The sequence below is a fragment of the Coregonus clupeaformis genome, unplaced genomic scaffold (genome assembly GCF_020615455.1).
Source record: "Coregonus clupeaformis isolate EN_2021a unplaced genomic scaffold, ASM2061545v1 scaf3115, whole genome shotgun sequence".
Taxonomy (NCBI): domain Eukaryota; kingdom Metazoa; phylum Chordata; class Actinopteri; order Salmoniformes; family Salmonidae; genus Coregonus; species Coregonus clupeaformis.
In genome coordinates, this window is record NW_025536569.1 from 31,062 (window position 1) to 52,393 (window position 21,332).

At 39.5% G+C, this 21,332-nt stretch overlaps 1 protein-coding gene and 2 pseudogenes across 1 annotated transcript; 2 read left to right on the plus strand and 1 right to left on the minus strand.

The window, feature by feature from the left end:
* Positions 1 to 674: 674 nt before the first annotated feature.
* On the plus strand, positions 675 to 4,179 carry LOC121547791 (vitamin K-dependent protein Z-like). The gene is given in 10 exon segments (XM_045220080.1): positions 675 to 848; positions 1,976 to 2,139; positions 2,307 to 2,331; positions 2,437 to 2,500; positions 2,617 to 2,620; positions 2,659 to 2,791; positions 2,881 to 2,966; positions 3,134 to 3,184; positions 3,186 to 3,255; positions 3,368 to 4,179. Coding segments are annotated over 10 exon segments (708 nt in total). The 5' UTR covers positions 675 to 757; the 3' UTR covers positions 3,388 to 4,179.
* LOC123489655 lies at positions 3,396 to 4,179 on the plus strand (annotated as a pseudogene).
* Positions 4,180 to 4,182: 3 nt separating this feature from the next.
* On the minus strand, positions 4,183 to 18,960 carry LOC123489651 (annotated as a pseudogene).
* Positions 18,961 to 21,332: the final 2,372 nt, after the last annotated feature.

Sequence of the window (21,332 nt, forward strand, 5' to 3'; positions counted from 1 at the left end):
GTCTCTGAGACCAAGTAACTTATGCTAAAAAAACAAACATGTTTTGTTTGAATGTCCATTCATCACATACCAACATGAAACTACATCACACACTATAAAGTTGAGTCAGGACTGCCATTAGGCAGACATTTCCCTACTGTTCCAGTTTTTTAAAAGTACAACTGAATCGATCGCATCAGAAAAACAGAAGGGTTCAAAGGTCACCAGTGACTTGAATCACTGCTGGTGTAAGTACCGAGCACACACGGATAGGTGGGTTCTCTGTTTGCTCTATTGTGTGTACAGACTAGAGTCCATCTGTGGGACTTTGTGTTTGTGAAGCCCTAATGTGACACAATGAGTTTTACTGAGTATTCAGAACGTTTCATCTCAATTTATCTTCATAACATATTAGCATATTAGTAGCATATTTGGTAGCTATTACATTACATACAATTACTAATGAGGTACCATCTTTAAAATGTCTAGAGCTGGCACCAGCTACATTAACTACGTCAGGTGACAGGGAGGTCCACATAAATGACACTATCCTGGAGAAATTCACGACATAAGCACAACTTTGTTGGCGTATACAGCAATGACTAAAAACAGACATTTCGGCTGGCAAGCGGGTGGGGGTTTACCTGGCAATGTTAACCTGGCAGTGTGGATGTGTGTCAGGCAGAAGGGAGTGAGAGAGAGCGCAAGAGAGAGAGAGATAGACAGGGCTGCAGACAGGATCTTGGCACAGGCAGAGAGGCTTGTGGGCACTGTGTGGATGTGTATTATAATGGGCTCGTGGAGGCGATGGTGGTTTCTGTCTCTCTCTCTTCTGAGCAGTGTCCTCCTGGTCCACAGCTATGGGAGAGGTAAGCCGCTGCACTGTGAAAGCTACAGGACCAACATTTAGTTAATCATACGTTCAGGCTGACAATGACTTTGCTAGCATGGTTTTCCAGTCTACCGCTATGGTTAGCATGGTGTTGGGTATACAGCAGAGGAGGCTGCTGAGGGGAGAATGGCTCATAATAATGGCTGGAATGGAGCGTAATGGATGGAATGGAGTGATGAAATGGTATCAAACCCATGAAAACCATGTTTTTGATACAATTCCATTGACTCCATTCCAGCCATTATTATGAGCCGTTGTCCCCTCAGCAGCCTCCACTGGTATACAGGAAACAAACTGTTCTGTATTTAATTCAGTGGCATGAACTCAGTGATGGGACCACTTAAAGTGAATCATCTTCACCATAATCCCATTGCTCTATGAATTATTTTCCACCATTTGCAATATTCTCCTCAACCCTGGAAGTTAAAAAAAAAATACTGAGTCACTTCTGGTTTGTCTCACTTTCAGTTGTTGTTGTTGTTCCCTATGTCTTCCTCCTCCTCCTTCTCCTTCCCCTCCTCTGCATGCTCCTCCTCTCCTCCTCTTCATCCACCTCCTCCTCTCCATCCACCTCCTCCTCCTCCCCCTCCTTCCCCTCATCTCCTCTCCTTCATCCACCTCCCCCTCCTCCTCCTACCCCGCCTCCTTCCCCTCCTCCATCATGCTCCTCCCTCTCCTCCTCTTCACCCACCTCCCCCTCTTCCTCCTACCCGCCTCCTTCCCCTCCTCCTCATGCTCCCTCCTCTCCTCCCACTTCCCCTCCTCCTTCTGCTCCTCCTCTCCTCCTCTTCATCCACCTCCTCCTCCTCCTACCCCTCCTCCTTTTCATCCACCTCCTCCTCCTCCTCCTCCTCCCCTTCATTCACCTCCTCCTCCTCCTCCTCTTCATCCACCTCCCTCCCCTCCTCCTCCTACCACCCTCCTCCTTCCCCTCCCTCCCTCCCTCTCCTCTTCATTCACCTCCTCCTCCTCTTCATCCACCTCCTCCTCCTCCTCTTCATTCACCTCCTCCTCCTCTTCATCCACCTCCTCCTCCTCCTACCCCTCCTCCTTCCCCTCTCCTCCTCTCCTCCTCTCCATCCTCCTCCTCTTCCCTGACCTCAGTGTTCAGACCCCCTGCGCACGCCAGCACGGTCTTCCTACGATCGAGCGAGCCGAACGTGTTCTTCTTGGAGGAGATGCTTCAGGGGAACCTGGAGAGGGAGTGTTATGAGGAGTCCTGCAACTACGAGGAGGCCAGGGAGTACTTTGAAGACACACCCAAAACTGTGAGCAGTTTAGGCCTATAGGTGCATCTCAATAGTCTAAAATGTATTCCTTTCCTTCAAATGCACTGATCTGACAACATAGGCTATCCCCTTATCCATAACTAATGCAGTAGTTTTCTGATTTAAACCCTGTGTCCGTTGTCTCTCTCTCTGTTATACCTCAATAGGACACTTTCTGGAATGTCTATGTCGGTAAGTCTCGTTCTTTTGAATCGCAGCAGAGGGGTGTTGGGTTTTCTCCCGAGTCCAGATATTGAATCCTTTCCTCCCCCTCTTCTTCTTCCTCCTCCTCCCCAGATGGGGACCAGTGCAAACCCAATCCCTGTCTCCATGGCGGCAGCTGCAAGGACTGGCGTTGGAGGTTACACCTGTAGCTGCACAGAGCTGTACCATGGGAAGGAACTGTGAAATAGGTCAACAGAACACCTACCTTAGAACTCTTTATGAGTGTGTGTGCGTGCATGCGTGTGTTCATAGTTGTGTGAGTAGGCTAAGAGATATGTTTGTGTGTCACAACAGATAAATCTCAGTGCCCCACCAAAGGGGCCCTTTTCCTGTGACCACTTCTGCAGTCCCAAGTTTGAAGCATACCAGTGCTCCTGCACCACAGGGTACAAGATTCACAGTGATAAGAGGAGCTGCATACCTGCAGGTTAACGTCTACCTATTCTTTTGAATTAGACATCTGCAAAACTCCCGCTCTCACACACACTTTATATAGAGACGTCTCTGTTTCCTTAGTTAAGCACCCCTGTGGAAGACTCCAGCCAACAAACCAAATAAACATAGCCTATCACGTCTGTCCACACAACCGCTGTCCATGGCAAGTAAGTCCCTCCCCTACCAGCACAACGTAGAGCAAGGTGAGTTAAAGGGGAAGTTTGGGACCATGGATTACAGTTTATCCTGGCCTATAGACTACTTTCAAGGTGAGGAACATTAAGTTGTGAAATATTGAACTTCCCCTTTTAACCTGTGGCTTTGTGATTGGCAGGTGGTGTTTGTGGATGAGGCTGGTGCGGAGCTATGTAGCGGGGTGATCCTAGGGGCCTCACGCAGTCCTGACATCAGCTAGCTGCCTGTACATGGGAAAGAAACTCCACAGCATGCAGACAGGTGAGTCCACAGCGATCAAAACACTGAGGTTTGATATGGTTAGTGTATAAACCTCCAGCTCAGGCAGATTCAAATCCTTTCTGAAATCTAACAGTTTCCTTCATCCCCTAAGGTGCCTCAAATAATATGTGAGGATCCCTCTATCGACCCAACTGTACATTCACAACCGCCACAAGAGGGGCAGTCTGGAGGACGACCTGGCCTTGGTGAGACTAAATGAGCCCCTCCCCTTCGGCCCCTCTGTCTCCCACCTGTGCCTGCCCACTAAGGATTTCTGTGAGAATGTGTTGAGTCCAGGAAGGGAGGGGGTGGCCAGGGGTCCGGACAAACTCCGGGGGGAATCCCACGGCCACCCTGTTCTCTCCTACCTGCATGTGGAGGGCTGTCGAAACTAGGTGAACTTCTCCCAGCTGCTCAGTAATAAGATGTTCTGTATGGGTCGCCAGAAGGGCTTCTGTCGGACTGAGTTGACTAGGTTTAATGAGACAGACCTCAAACCAGGACTAACGAGGAACCGCAGCCTCTTGTCCGGGACCCCCGTTGTGACCGTTGTGACTGTACAGCGTTCCTCACAGGCCTGCTCCTTTCACCACCCACATCACATGACTGTGGACAAACCCTGGTGTTCACAAAGCTGTCTCGCTACTTGCACTGGATCCAGCAGCACCTGGACATGACAGAGGTGAGGATGACACCACAAATTACCCAAGATCCACCTGGACCTTATGGGGTAACCCCAACCTAGGGTTAGCCTGATCCCTACCTGCACTGGACTTAAAGCCAACCGGGCTGCGTTCAAGATTGAAGTTGTTTCTGCAAGGTTAACAATGTAAATGAGTGTAGTTATATTGTAACGTGTACTATAATTATATACAATTATTAATCTCCCACACTTCCTTAATAAACAAAAATGTTGTACAAGGAGAGTACAAACAATCACTTTTATTCCAAAATCACAAAATATGACAAAATAAAATGCAACCTAAATAATAAGGAAATATATTTCTGGGAACATTTTCTGGGTGAAGGGGATTCTGGGATACGTAGATTAGGAAGATGATGACAGCAGGGGGAATGGATTGGCCTTGCTGACGACCAGTTTCTGGTGCTGGTGAGAGATGTAGCCCTTGATGTGACCCTAGAAGAGGAACAAGAAGAGAGGTAATCTGCTGCTTCATGTCTTACGACTTTCTGAAATATCAGGTGTAGTGCTTAGTATGGTCAGAGGAAAAGGTCAGTGTGTGTGTGTGTGTTAGTGGTGGTATCTCACCTCACAGATTAGGTTGGCCAGGATACACTGCACCTCGTCAATGTCCACCTCTTCCACCTGCATCATTTTTAGAGCTACCAGGAAGGCATCTAGGGGTAACTGGTGAGTCTTCAGCAGCTGGTACCTTACACAAACATGTTAACAAAGAGTCAATATCGCTCTTAGGTTAACACACATGAAGTTCATACCACAAACACGTTAACAAAGAGTCAATATCGCTCTTAGGTTAACACACATGAAGGTCATACCACAAACATGTTAACAAAGAGTCAATATCGCTCTTAGGTTAACACACATGAAGTTCATACCACAAACATGTTAACAAAGAGTCAATATCGCTCTTAGGTTAACACACATGAAGTTCATACCACAAACATGTTAAAAAAGAGTCAATATCGCTCTTAGGTTAACACACATGAAGTTCATACCACAAACATGTTAACAAAGAGTCAATATCGCTCTTAGGTTAACACACATGAAGTTCATACCACAAACACGTTAACAAAGAGTCAATATCGCTCTTAGGTTAACACACATGAAGTTCATACCACAAACATGTTAACAAAGAGTCAATATCGCTCATAGGTTAACACACATGAAGTTCATACCACAAACACGTTAACAAAGAGTCAATATCGCTCTTAGGTTAACACACATGAAGTTCATACCACAAACATGTTAACAAAGAATCAATATCGCTCATAGGTTAACACACATGAAGTTCATACCACAAACATGTTAACAAATAGTCAAAATCGCTCTTAGGTTAACACACACACACCAATTCCTACTCCACCAATGCAGATTCACACTATAGGGCTGAACCTGAATCGTACTGTGCTGGCTCAGATCATTTATTTTCACACTGACCTTTCAGTGCGGTTCCAGCAACTATGATGGATGTGTAACCAGGCCAGCCCAGTACAGCTGGACTTGGCTCAGTAGTGTGAAAATTGTACAAGACTCACACTTTCTTGAAGAGGTTCCGGTAGGTGATGATCTTGAGCTTCTCGAGGATGAGGAAGATGCCACAGCGGATGAAGAAGGTCTCGTGCTTGGCCAAGGCCTCGTTCAGCAGCAGCAGGTTGCCCTCACTGTTACACAGACAGACAGACAGAGAGACAGACATAAAGAGAGAGATTAATGATAGAAAAAGAGAGGAGGAAGTAGAGAGAGATGGCGAGGAGCGGGAGGGTGGTGACTCACCTCACAGCTTTCGTGACGTCGGCAAACTGCATGAGGTCATACTTCCTGAGTAGCTGGTGATTAGGCATGTGACCCTGAAACAACATGAGCAACACCAGTCTCAGTCTCTAATTGACAATCAAGCTTTTTGAATTTGATTTGAATTGAGACGTGTGTGGCTAGATGAGCACATGTTAAGGCTCTCTCAGTAAAGCTCTGTCTCACCAGCAACATCTTGACAGGCAGTAGGTAGATGAGGATCATGCGTTTGTTCCTCTGGCTGGAGCGGTGGCAGTGCTGGAAGGAGAAGGACAGGTACTCCTCGGCTGGTTTGTAGTCGCTGTCGAACATGGCCTTACGGCCTACGTAGTATTTGTAGGTGACTCTCTGGGCCATACTGTAATCATCCTTCAGGTTGGAGCTGCTCGATGGCCCGGATCAGTGGCTTACACAGGTGTAGCTTGTTGATCTGGACACACAGAACCATTTAGACACACAGAGATGTACACACATACACACACACGAAGTAGGCCCTATTCACACTACTGCCTTACCTTGAAGTATATCTTGAAGAGCTGATTGATGAGAAACAACATCCCCACTTCTTGGAGTCGTCAATACCAGCCCGACTGATCGATAACAGTCAAGACATAATGGGTAAGGGGCTATGGTTGCTACAGTAAAGGCTGTAAGATATATAGTTTAATATGCTGTCAATGGTGTCCAATGCTGTGAGATATATAGTTTAATATGCTGTCAATGGTGTCCAATGCTGTGAGATATATAGTTTAATATGCTGTCAATGGTGTCCAATGCTGTGAGATATATAGTTTAATATGCTGTCAATAGTGTCCAATGCTGTAATATATATAGTTTAATATGCTGTCAATAGTGTCCAATGCTATAAGATATATAGTTTAATATGCTGTCAATAGTGTCCAATGCTGTGAGATATATAGTTTAATATGCTGTCAATAGTGTTCAATGCTGTGAGATATATAGTTTAATATGCTGTCAATAGTGTCCAATGCTATAAGATATATAGTTTAATATGCTGTCAATGGTGTCCAATGCTATAAGATATATAGTTTAATATGCTGTCAATAGTGTCCAATGCTATAAGATATATAGTTTAATATGCTGTCAATAGTGTCCAATGCTGTGAGATATATAGTTTAATATGCTGTCCAATAGTGTTCAATGCTGTGAGATATATAGTTTAATATGCTGTCAATAGTGTCCAATGCTATAAGATATATAGTTTAATATGCTGTCAATGGTGTCCAATGCTATAAGATATATAGTTTAATATGCTGTCAATAGTGTCCAATGCTATAAGATATATAGTTTAATATGCTGTCAATAGTGTCCAATGCTGTAAGATATATAGTTTAATATGCTGTCAATAGTGTCCAATGCTATAAGATGTATAGTTTAATATGCTGTCAATAGTGTCCAATGCTGTGAGATATATAGTTGAATATGCTGTCAATAGTGTCCAATGCTGTGAGATATATAGTTTAATATGCTGTCAATAGTGTCCAATGCTGTAAGATATATAGTTTAATATGCTGTCAATAGTGTCCAATGCTGTAAGATATATAGTTTAACATGCTGTCAATGGTGTCCAATGCTGTGAGATATATAGTTTAATATGCTGTCAATAGTGTCCAATGCTGTAAGATATATAGTTTAATATGCTGTCAATAGTGTCCAATGCTGTGAGATATATAGTTTAATATGCTGTCAATAGTGTCCAATGCTATAAGATATATAGTTTAATATGCTGTCAATGGTGTCCAATGCTATAAGATATATAGTTTAATATGCTGTCAATAGTGTCCAATGCTATAAGATATATAGTTTAATATGCTGTCAATAGTGTCCAATGCTGTAAGATATATAGTTTAATATGCTGTCAATAGTGTCCAATGCTATAAGATGTATAGTTTAATATGCTGTCAATAGTGTCCAATGCTGTGAGATATATAGTTTAATATGCTGTCAATAGTGTTCAATGCTATAAGATATATAGTTTAATATGCTGTCAATGGTGTCCAATGCTATAAGATATATAGTTTAATATGCTGTCAATAGTGTCCAATGCTATAAGATATATAGTTTAATATGCTGTCAATAGTGTCCAATGCTGTAAGATATATAGTTTAATATGCTGTCAATAGTGTCCAATGCTATAAGATGTATAGTTTAATATGCTGTCAATAGTGTCCAATGCTGTGAGATATATAGTTGAATATGCTGTCAATAGTGTCCAATGCTGTGAGATATATAGTTTAATATGCTGTCAATAGTGTCCAATGCTGTAAGATATATAGTTTAATATGCTGTCAATAGTGTCCAATGCTGTAAGATATATAGTTTAACATGCTGTCAATGGTGTCCAATGCTGTGAGATATATAGTTTAATATGCTGTCAATAGTGTCCAATGCTGTAAGATATATAGTTTAATATGCTGTCAATAGTGTCCAATGCTGTAAGATATATAGTTTAACATGCTGTCAATGGTGTCCAATGCTGTGAGATATATAGTTTAATATGCTGTCAATAGTGTCCAATGCTGTGAGATATATAGTTTAATATGCTGTCAATAGTGTCCAATGCTGTAAGATATATAGTTTAATATGCTGTCAATAGTGTCCAATGCTGTGAGATATATAGTATAATATGCTGTCAATGGTGTCCAATGCTGTGAGATATATAGTTTAATATGCTGTCAATAGTGTCCAATGCTATAAGATATATAGTTTAATATGCTGTCAATGGTGTCCAATGCTGTGAGATATATAGTTTAATATGCTGTCAATAGTGTCCAATGCTGTAAGATATATAGTTTAATATGCTGTCAATAGTGTCCAATGCTGTAAGATATATAGTTTAATATGCTGTCAATAGTGTCCAATGCTGTGAGATATATAGTTTAGTATGCTGTCAATGGTGTCCAATGCTGTGAGATATATAGTTTAATATGCTGTCAATAGTGTCCAATGCTGTGAGATATATAGTTTAATATGCTGTCAATAGTGTTCAATGCTGTGAGATATATAGTTTAATATGCTGTCAATAGTGTCCAATGCTGTGAGATATATAGTTTAATATGCTGTCAATAGTGTCCAATGCTATAAGATATATAGTTTAATATGCTGTCAATAGTGTCCAATGCTGTGAGATATATAGTTTAATATGCTGTCAATAGTGTCCAATGCTGTGAGATATATAGTTTAATATGCTGTCAATAGTGTCCAATGCTGTGAAATATATAGTTTAATATGCTGTCAATAGTGTCCAATGCTGTGAGATATATAGTTTAATATGCTGTCAATAGTGTCCAATGCTATAAGATATATAGTTTAATATGCTGTCAATGGTGTCCAATGCTATAAGATATATAGTTTAATATGCTGTCAATAGTGTCCAATGCTATAAGATATATAGTTTAATATGCTGTCAATAGTGTCCAATGCTGTGAGATATATAGTTTAATATGCTGTCAATAGTGTTCAATGCTGTGAGATATATAGTTTAATATGCTGTCAATAGTGTCCAATGCTATAAGATATATAGTTTAATATGCTGTCAATGGTGTCCAATGCTATAAGATATATAGTTTAATATGCTGTCAATAGTGTCCAATGCTATAAGATATATAGTTTAATATGCTGTCAATAGTGTCCAATGCTATAAGATGTATAGTTTAATATGCTGTCAATAGTGTCCAATGCTGTGAGATATATAGTTGAATATGCTGTCAATAGTGTCCAATGCTGTGAGATATATAGTTGAATATGCTGTCAATAGTGTCCAATGCTGTAAGATATATAGTTTAATATGCTGTCAATAGTGTCCAATGCTGTAAGATATATAGTTTAACATGCTGTCAATGGTGTCCAATGCTGTGAGATATATAGTTTAATATGCTGTCAATAGTGTCCAATGCTGTAAGATATATAGTTTAATATGCTGTCAATAGTGTCCAATGCTGTGAGATATATAGTTTAATATGCTGTCAATAGTGTCCAATGCTATAAGATATATAGTTTAATATGCTGTCAATGGTGTCCAATGCTATAAGATATATAGTTTAATATGCTGTCAATAGTGTCCAATGCTATAAGATATATAGTTTAATATGCTGTCAATAGTGTCCAATGCTGTAAGATATATAGTTTAATATGCTGTCAATAGTGTCCAATGCTATAAGATGTATAGTTTAATATGCTGTCAATAGTGTCCAATGCTGTGAGATATATAGTTTAATATGCTGTCAATAGTGTTCAATGCTGTGAGATATATAGTTTAATATGCTGTCAATAGTGTCCAATGCTATAAGATATATAGTTTAATATGCTGTCAATGGTGTCCAATGCTATAAGATATATAGTTTAATATGCTGTCAATAGTGTCCAATGCTATAAGATATATAGTTTAATATGCTGTCAATAGTGTCCAATGCTGTAAGATATATAGTTTAATATGCTGTCAATAGTGTCCAATGCTATAAGATGTATAGTTTAATATGCTGTCAATAGTGTCCAATGCTGTGAGATATATAGTTGAATATGCTGTCAATAGTGTCCAATGCTGTGAGATATATAGTTTAATATGCTGTCAATAGTGTCCAATGCTGTAAGATATATAGTTTAATATGCTGTCAATAGTGTCCAATGCTGTAAGATATATAGTTTAACATGCTGTCAATGGTGTCCAATGCTGTGAGATATATAGTTTAATATGCTGTCAATAGTGTCCAATGCTGAAGATATATAGTTTAATATGCTGTCAATAGTGTCCAATGCTGTAAGATATATAGTTTAACATGCTGTCAATGGTGTCCAATGCTGTGAGATATATAGTTTAATATGCTGTCAATAGTGTCCAATGCTGTGAGATATATAGTTTAATATGCTGTCAATAGTGTCCAATGCTGTAAGATATATAGTTTAATATGCTGTCAATAGTGTCCAATGCTGTGAGATATATAGTATAATATGCTGTCAATGGTGTCCAATGCTGTGAGATATATAGTTTAATATGCTGTCAATAGTGTCCAATGCTATAAGATATATAGTTTAATATGCTGTCAATGGTGTCCAATGCTGTGAGATATATAGTTTAATATGCTGTCAATAGTGTCCAATGCTGTAAGATATATAGTTTAATATGCTGTCAATAGTGTCCAATGCTGTAAGATATATAGTTTAATATGCTGTCAATAGTGTCCAATGCTGTGAGATATATAGTTTAATATGCTGTCAATGGTGTCCAATGCTGTGAGATATATAGTTTAATATGCTGTCAATAGTGTCCAATGCTGTGAGATATATAGTTTAATATGCTGTCAATAGTGTTCAATGCTGTGAGATATATAGTTTAATATGCTGTCAATAGTGTCCAATGCTGTGAGATATATAGTTTAATATGCTGTCAATAGTGTCCAATGCTATAAGATATATAGTTTAATATGCTGTCAATAGTGTCCAATGCTGTGAGATATATAGTTTAATATGCTGTCAATAGTGTCCAATGCTGTAGAGATATATAGTTTAATATGCTGTCAATAGTGTTCAATGCTGTGAGATATATAGTTTAATATGCTGTCAATAGTGTCCAATGCTATAAGATATATAGTTTAATATGCTGTCAATGGTGTCCAATGCTATAAGATATATAGTTTAATATGCTGTCAATAGTGTCCAATGCTATAAGATATATAGTTTAATATGCTGTCAATAGTGTCCAATGCTGTAAGATATATAGTTTAATATGCTGTCAATAGTGTCCAATGCTATAAGATGTATAGTTTAATATGCTGTCAATAGTGTCCAATGCTGTGAGATATATAGTTGAATATGCTGTCAATAGTGTCCAATGCTGTAGAGATATATAGTTTAATATGCTGTCAATAGTGTCCAATGCTGTAAGATATATAGTTTAATATGCTGTCAATAGTGTCCAATGCTGTAAGATATATAGTTTAACATGCTGTCAATGGTGTCCAATGCTGTGAGATATATAGTTTAATATGCTGTCAATAGTGTCCAATGCTGTAAGATATATAGTTTAATATGCTGTCAATAGTGTCCAATGCTGTGAGATATATAGTTTAATATGCTGTCAATAGTGTCCAATGCTATAAGATATATAGTTTAATATGCTGTCAATGGTGTCCAATGCTATAAGATATATAGTTTAATATGCTGTCAATAGTGTCCAATGCTATAAGATATATAGTTTAATATGCTGTCAATAGTGTCCAATGCTGTAAGATATATAGTTTAATATGCTGTCAATAGTGTCCAATGCTATAAGATGTATAGTTTAATATGCTGTCAATAGTGTCCAATGCTGTGAGATATATAGTTTAATATGCTGTCAATAGTGTTCAATGCTGTGAGATATATAGTTTAATATGCTGTCAATAGTGTCCAATGCTATAAGATATATAGTTTAATATGCTGTCAATGGTGTCCAATGCTATAAGATATATAGTTTAATATGCTGTCAATAGTGTCCAATGCTATAAGATATATAGTTTAATATGCTGTCAATAGTGTCCAATGCTGTAAGATATATAGTTTAATATGCTGTCAATAGTGTCCAATGCTATAAGATGTATAGTTTAATATGCTGTCAATAGTGTCCAATGCTGTGAGATATATAGTTGAATATGCTGTCAATAGTGTCCAATGCTGTGAGATATATAGTTTAATATGCTGTCAATAGTGTCCAATGCTGTAAGATATATAGTTTAATATGCTGTCAATAGTGTCCAATGCTGTAAGATATATAGTTTAACATGCTGTCAATGGTGTCCAATGCTGTGAGATATATAGTTTAATATGCTGTCAATAGTGTCCAATGCTGTAAGATATATAGTTTAATATGCTGTCAATAGTGTCCAATGCTGTAAGATATATAGTTTAACATGCTGTCAATGGTGTCCAATGCTGTGAGATATATAGTTTAATATGCTGTCAATAGTGTCCAATGCTGTGAGATATATAGTTTAATATGCTGTCAATAGTGTCCAATGCTGTAAGATATATAGTTTAATATGCTGTCAATAGTGTCCAATGCTGTGAGATATATAGTATAATATGCTGTCAATGGTGTCCAATGCTGTGAGATATATAGTTTAATATGCTGTCAATAGTGTCCAATGCTATAAGATATATAGTTTAATATGCTGTCAATGGTGTCCAATGCTGTGAGATATATAGTTTAATATGCTGTCAATAGTGTCCAATGCTGTAAGATATATAGTTTAATATGCTGTCAATAGTGTCCAATGCTAAGATATATAGTTTAATATGCTGTCAATAGTGTCCAATGCTGTGAGATATATAGTTTAATATGCTGTCAATGGTGTCCAATGCTGTGAGATATATAGTTTAATATGCTGTCAATAGTGTCCAATGCTGCTGAGATATATAGTTTAATATGCTGTCAATAGTGTTCAATGCTGTGAGATATATAGTTTAATATGCTGTCAATAGTGTCCAATGCTGTGAGATATATAGTTTAATATGCTGTCAATAGTGTCCAATGCTATAAGATATATAGTTTAATATGCTGTCAATAGTGTCCAATGCTGTGAGATATATAGTTTAATATGCTGTCAATAGTGTCCAATGCTGTGAGATATATAGTTTAATATGCTGTCAATAGTGTCCAATGCTGTGAAATATATAGTTCAATATGCTGTCAATAGTGTCCAATGCTGTGAGATATATAGTTTAATATGCTGTCAATAGTGTTCAATGCTGTGAGATATATAGTTTAATATGCTGTCAATAGTGTCCAATGCTGTGAGATATATAGTTCAATATGCTGTCAATAGTGTCCAATGCTGTGAGATATATAGTTTAATATGCTGTCAATAGTGTTCAATGCTGTGAGATATATAGTTTAATATGCTGTCAATAGTGTCCAATGCTGTGAGATATATAGTTTAATATGCTGTCAATAGTGTCCAATGCTGTGAGATATATAGTTTAATATGCTGTCAATAGTGTCCAATGCTGTGAGATATATAGTTTAATATGCTGTCAATAGTGTCCAATGCTGTGAGATATATAGTTTAATATGCTGTCAATAGTGTCCAATGCTGTGAGATATATAGTTTAATATGCTGTCAATAGTGTCCAATGCTGTGAGATATATAGTTTAATATGCTGTCAATAGTGTCCAATGCCGTGAGATATATAGTTTAATATGCTGTCAATAGTGTCCAATGCTGTGAGATATATAGTTTAATATGCTGTCAATAGTGTTCAATGCTGTGAGATATATAGTTTAATATGCTGTCAATAGTGTCCAATGCTGTGAGATATATAGTTTAATATGCTGTCAATGGTGTCCAATGCTGTGAGATATATAGTTTAATATGCTGTCAATAGTGTCCAATGCTGTGAGATATATAGTTTAATATGCTGTCAATAGTGTTCAATGCTGTGAGATATATAGTTTAATATGCTGTCAATAGTGTCCAATGCTGTGAGATATATAGTTTAATATGCTGTCAATAGTGTCCAATGCTATAAGATATATAGTTTAATATGCTGTCAATAGTGTCCAATGCTGTGAGATATATAGTTTAATATGCTGTCAATAGTGTCCAATGCTGTGAGATATATAGTTTAATATGCTGTCAATAGTGTCCAATGCTGTGAAATATATAGTTCAATATGCTGTCAATAGTGTCCAATGCTGTGAGATATATAGTTTAATATGCTGTCAATAGTGTTCAATGCTGTGAGATATATAGTTTAATATGCTGTCAATAGTGTCCAATGCTGTGAGATATATAGTTCAATATGCTGTCAATAGTGTCCAATGCTGTGAGATATATAGTTTAATATGCTGTCAATAGTGTTCAATGCTGTGAGATATATAGTTTAATATGCTGTCAATAGTGTCCAATGCTGTGAGATATATAGTTTAATATGCTGTCAATAGTGTCCAATGCTGTGAGATATATAGTTTAATATGCTGTCAATAGTGTCCAATGCTGCGAGATATATAGTTTAATATGCTGTCAATAGTGTCCAATGCTGTGAGATATATAGTTTAATATGCTGTCAATAGTGTCCAATGCTGTAGAGATATATAGTTTAATATGCTGTCAATAGTGTTCAATGCTGTGAGATATATAGTTTAATATGCTGTCAATAGTGTCCAATGCTGTGAGATATATAGTTTAATATGCTGTCAATAGTGTCCAATGCTGTGAGATATATAGTTTAATATACTGTCAATAGTGTCCAATGCTGTGAGATATATAGTTTAATATGCTGTCAATAGTGTCCAATGCTGTGAGATATATAGTTTAATATGCTGTCAATAGTGTCCAATGCTGTGAGATATATAGTTTAATATGCTGTCAATAGTGTCCAATGCTGTGAGATATATAGTTTAATATGCTGTCAATAGTGTCCAATGCTGTGAGATATATAGTTTAATATGCTGTCAATAGTGTCCAATGCTGTGAGATATATAGTTTAATATGCTGTCAATAGTGTTCAATGCTGTGAGATATATAGTTTAATATGCTGTCAATAGTGTCCAATGCTGTGAGATATATAGTTTAATATGCTGTCAATAGTGTCCAATGCTGTGAGATATATAGTTTAATATGCTGTCAATAGTGTCCATGTCCCTGTGAGACTCACTTGTCGCTGGCACACACTCTGAAACAGCCCATCAGTTGTTCAGCAGCTTTCTCCAGCATGTCTCCCAGCTTGCCTTTTCCCTTCCTCAGGAGCTGCTGCTCCGCCTGGACAATAACACTACAATCATCAAACCCCTCCTATAGGACATGACTTATCCATCACTGGATCAGAAGCATTCTAGAGCACAACTGTTTATGTTCACTTACATTATTGGCAAATATCCGTAAGTCCAGCGTAACAGCGAACATCACTGGCAAGGCCCTAAACAGCACATATAGAGCAGTTATCCCACAGACGTGTATATGTAGAATAGAAAAACATTAAGGCCAAATTGATATTTTTGGCATGCTTATCCTTACCAGTTCTCCTCTTTGTGAGATTGGAAGGCCCTCAAGAATGACGTAGAAAGTCAAGGAGGAACCGCAGAGAAACCATGACAGAACAGTTTGGAAATGTACTAGTCTACAGTATGTGCTTGAGTACGTAGCCTATGTAGGGTTGTACAATTCTGCGAACTTTAAATAAATTCCCTGGTTTTGCCAAAATCCCAGTTGGAGGTTCCCTGGAATCAGGAGGGAATAAGTATGAAATCCGGTATCCTCCAAACAGGATTTCTGGAAAACCAGGACATTTATTGAAAGTTTCTGGAATTTTTGCAACCCTAATAAGCCCATGTACATGTACAGTGAGGGAAAAAATTATTTGATTCCCTGCTGATTTTGTACGTTTGCCCACTGACAAAGAAATGATCAGTCTATAATTTTAATGCTAGGTTTATTTGAACAGTGAGAGACAGAATAACAAAGAAATCCAGAAAAACGCATGTCAAAAATGATATAAATTGATTTGCATTTTAATGAGGGAAATAGGTATTTGACCCCCTCTCTATCAGAAACATTTCTGGCTCCCAGGTGTCTTTTATACAGGTATCGAGCTGAGATTAGGAGCACACTCTTAAAGGGAGCGCTCCTAATCTCAGCTTGTTACCTGTATAAAAGACACCTGTCCACAGAAGCAATCAATCAGATTCCAAACTCTCCACCATGGCCAAGACCAAAGAGCTCTCTAAGGATGTCAGGGACAAGATTGTAGACCTACACAAGGCTGGAATGGGCTACAAGACCATCGCCAAGCAGCTTGGTGAGAAGGTGACAAGAGTTGGTGCGATTATTCGCAAATGGAAGAAACACAAAATAACTGTCAATCTCACCTCGTGGAGTTGCAATGATCATGAGAACGGTGAGGAATCAGCCCAGAACTACACGGGAGGATCTTGTCAATTATCTCAAGGCAGCTGGGACCATAGTCACCAAGAAAACAATTGGTAACACACCACGCCGTGAAGGACTGAAATCCTGCAGCGCCCGCAAGGTCCCCCTGCTCAAGAAAGCACATATACAGGCAGGTCTGAAGTTTGCCAATGAACATCTGAATGATTCAGAGGAGAACTGGGTGAAAGTGTTGTGGTCAGATAAGACCAAAATCGAGCTCTTTGGCATCAACTCAACTCGCCGTGTTTAGAGGAGGAGGAATGCTGCCTATGACCCCAAGAACACCATCCCCACCGTCAAACATGGAGGTGGAAACATTATGCTTTGGGGGGTTCTGCTAAGGGGACAGGACAACTTCACCGCATCAAAGGGACGATGGACGGGGCCATGTACCGTCAAATCTTGGGTGAGAACCTCCTTCCCTCAGCCAGGGCATTGAAAATGGGTCATGGATGGGTATTCCAGCATGACAATGACCCAAAACACACGACCAAGGCAACAAAGGAGTGGCTCAAGAAGAAGCACATTAAGGTCCTGGAGTGGCCTAGCCAGTCTCCAGACCTTAATCCCATAGAAAGTCTGTGGAGGGAGCTGAAGGTTCGAGTTGCCAAACGTCAGCCTCGAAACCTTAATGACTTGGAGAAGATCTGCAAAGAGGAGTGGGACAGAATCCCTCCTGAGATGTGTGCAAACCTGGTGGCCAACTACAAGAAACGTCTGACCTCTGTGATTGCCAACAAGGGTTTTGCCACCAAGTACTAAGTCATGTTTTGCAGAGAGGTCAAATACTTATTTCCCTCATTAAAATGCAAATCAATTTATAAAATTGTTGACATGCGTTTTTCTGGATTTTGTTGTTGTTATTCTGTCTCTCACTGTTCAAATAAACCTACCATTAAAATTATAGACTGATCATGTCTTTGTCAGTGGGCAAACATACAAAATCAGCAGGGGATAAAATACTTTTTTCCCTCACTGTATATATTTGTCAGGCAGGGACGGGGAGTGATGAGAAAATGTATCCAAAGTAATCTCCAGAAATGCCAAAAGGATATTGAACCACCAATGTCTGACATTTGTACGCCTCAACAAAGTCGTGGTTGGACACTGCATAGGTGCACCTCAAGTGTGCTGCAACCATCTCATCGTACGGGACCTCCAGCACCTGTTGGCACTTCTCCTCTGGACTGGCGAGCTGCAGACATACATACAGTCATGTTGTTAGAGCAAAACACAGAGGGTGTAATCTGAAGAGATACAAGTGTAACAGGTCAGCAGGACTTGAAGGCATGGAAGGTTCTGGCAGCCTGTATAGCCTTACCTGGAGACGTGGGTTAGCCACATGTGGGTGTTTGAATGACAGCAGTTCTGCACAAAAGCTCCCCTCATGATTATCAATGGCCTCACACACCTGGGAAGAGGTAGGTAACATGGTGTGAACTGAGCATGCGCGACTAGTGCTGAACATTGTGAACACAAAGAATAGCTAAATGAAAGTTTATGCGAAGGAAGCAGACTGAAGGGGTTCACTTGATAACCAGTAAGATAAAATAGAAAAATGACTACCTGTTGGAGATACTGGTTGATTGTTATGTGCGCCATTGCGGCCCGGGATGTGAACCTTCGAAAAAGTTTAAATAATAAAACAGATATTCAGATAAGCAAGAGCTGCTTATGGCTATTGGCAATTCATTTAGCTAGCTACTAGTAGATTAGCTAAGAATCCAATTCAGCATCACGAGTGTGATGATTAAATTGTGATAATATAACATAACGTTTTATATCACTTTAACTAACGCTAGCTAGATAGCTAAAATTGTTTAATAGCAGATTAACCTAGCATTGCTAAGCTAGCATGCATTAATTAATTGACTGTCAAGGACTGCTAGCTTGCTAGATTGTGGCTGATAAGATACATCAACGTGTAACTAGCTAGCAAGTTTACTAAGCCAGTGGTTCCCAACCTTTTGCGGTTATTGTACCACCAACAAAATGTTGCTCTGCCCAGAGTAGTGTACTCCTGAAGTACCCCCATATGTTACCCCCACCCATATGTGCATTTTGCCAGTAAAAGCCTATGGTCTCATGAGTCTACTCAAGTACCCCCTGTGGATAGGCAAAGTAAGCCAGGGCTCCTAGTACCCCTGGTTGGGAACCACTGTACTAAGCTAATGGCATAATTCCAATGTATCCGTCTATAGCTACCTGTTGTAGTTAAACTTCTTTTTCTCGAAGTGCTCTATTTAAAATGTATTCATGTTGTTGAACTGTAGCTTCACGAATCACTTCCGGGTCAATTTATTCCTTCAGCCTTCAAAATAAAAGTCCCCCATGTACTACAATAGTCTATATAGAACGTTGTCGCCTCCCTGTGGTTATTAGAAGCTATGCACAATGAAATCATTGCTCTCGCAATCAAGCTCTCTCAAGCACACACTGCGCCTCCGTGATCTATGATGTGTCTGGATGTGCGCCTGTGGGAGGGAGTGTTTCACGCTGCACTGTGTGATTAATGGAGGAGTGAGAATGGGCTCTTAAAATAGATTGTGCAGAGTGCCAATAGCCTCGCGCTAGTCTGTGTGTCCTGCAAACCGGTTCACAATGTTATCACAGTGATTCTACCTTCCTCAGCTCAGCACGTGGCCCAGTCACGCTCCACTCCCTCTAACAGCTCCTCTTCTCAGGTTGCTAGGTATCACAGTAACATATTGGATCCCAGTAACATATTGGATCCCAGCCGGGGAATGGATTGCCGGCATGCCCTCTAACGTGACTTTGGTATAGGCCATGAAACCCTGTGTGTGTTAGAGAGGGAGCCTTGCAACATCCAGAGATGCCGACACAGCACAGCAAGGACACTACATTTACATTTTAGTCATTTAGCAGACGCTCTTATCCAGAGCGACTTACATGAGCAATTAGGGTTAAGTGCCTTGTTTAAGGGCACATCAACAGATTTTTCACCAAGTCGACTCAGGGATTAGAACCAGCGACTTTATGGTTACTGGCACAATGCTCTTACCGACTAAGCTACCTGCCGACACTGTAGGTTACACTGCAGTAACTTCAGTTCTCTGAAAGACCTGTCAAAATCATCCATTTTAAATCTCTTTGCCCTCATAAAACAACCGCTCTGCCATTACATCGAAGAACATCTGCTTACTGTAGATTTCACAGCTGTCCCCTCTGTTGCCTAGCAACCTGCTGCCCCTGTTTTTATGATGGCAAACTCCCGAGTCACATCAGTAATAGCCAGGCGTCTATTTGGGGGTCGCTGCTGGGCAGAATTGGTGACATGGTGTTTGAAGATCTTCAATTTCGCACACCACAGCTCTTCACCACTCCTTCAACCGTCCCCAGTCTGTGTCTTTGTGCAGACGCAACATAAATACCACCAATGTACGTACACTGACTGCAAATGACTCTCCTTACTAGGACTCAAATTACTGTCTCAATCCATGTTCAGGGAGCTGTATGAGAAACTCTCTTTTTGTCCCCACAATACCTCAGAGAGCATCTTTTTTGCATACCTCTGATGGGAAAGACAGGGTAAAGTGTCACAGTGAACGCTGCTACACAGAGCCAAACGGTAGGACACACTGTACTCTGTACTGTAAAACCTGTTTGGCATAGCAACATATAAGGAGCCCGAAAAACTCTTAATATAGCTTTGTATTTACAGGGAGGCATACAGTCTGTGTACTGTAAATAATACCTCTATTTGATCTTTCTCTACATCTAGTTTTTTTTCCTGTAAAGCCATTGTGTTGCATTCCATGTCTGCAATGTGCTGTATGAATAAAGCTTGATTTGATTTTTATCTTGCTGTGCTGGCATGAGTGTCATTGCCCTAGACCTCGGCTGATGGGCGTTTCATGTAGTAGCTGACACTAAAGTTGACCCTCATGTGAAATTCTAATCCACTCAGTTTGAATAACCTTCCAAAATTACCTTCTCTTTTTTAAAGGGCAATTCCCCACTTTTCAACCCCATTATCTCAGCATCATACCAGTGTCTACATACTGTATGTGAAAACGGCATCGTTTCTATGATCTGTGGTTAAAAAGATAAGTAGAAAGGTACTAAAAAAATGCTTCTCTGTGACATCACAGGGTTGGATTAAAATGAAGAAAACTGTGATTTTCAAAACCTGCAGTGAGTTTCTAGCCAGAGGGAAGGTATTTTCTTGCTCCCCCATGTCACCGCGAATCTCAGTGTTTGAAAATCAGTGTTTTCAACATATTTTTACTTATGAAGATGTCATCGGGTAGAACTTTTTAACTTTATTTATTTCTACAAAACAAAAATAAATGGTTAGTTTTCAAATATGTATACACTGGTATCGTGCTGGAGATAATTAATAATTATAAGGTTGAAAAGTGGTGGAATCGTTCTTTAAGTGGTGCTTAATAGAATCTGAGTGCTCTTCATAAGGAAGTTTTGCCTGCTCAAAGGTTATACTATCTGTGCCCTTCTTTAGTGTTGAAGCTTTGTCCTTGGCCTCGGCATAGATAGTAGAAGTCTTGACGAGCGGCCCATCACTATTGTGTGCAGCATATCAGTCAGTGGTGTGAATGGAGCTGAGCACAGCACAGCCAATCCCAAGCCCTGTTACTGTTAGCTGTACTATACTGATGTAGTACTGATTAAACCATGTCTGC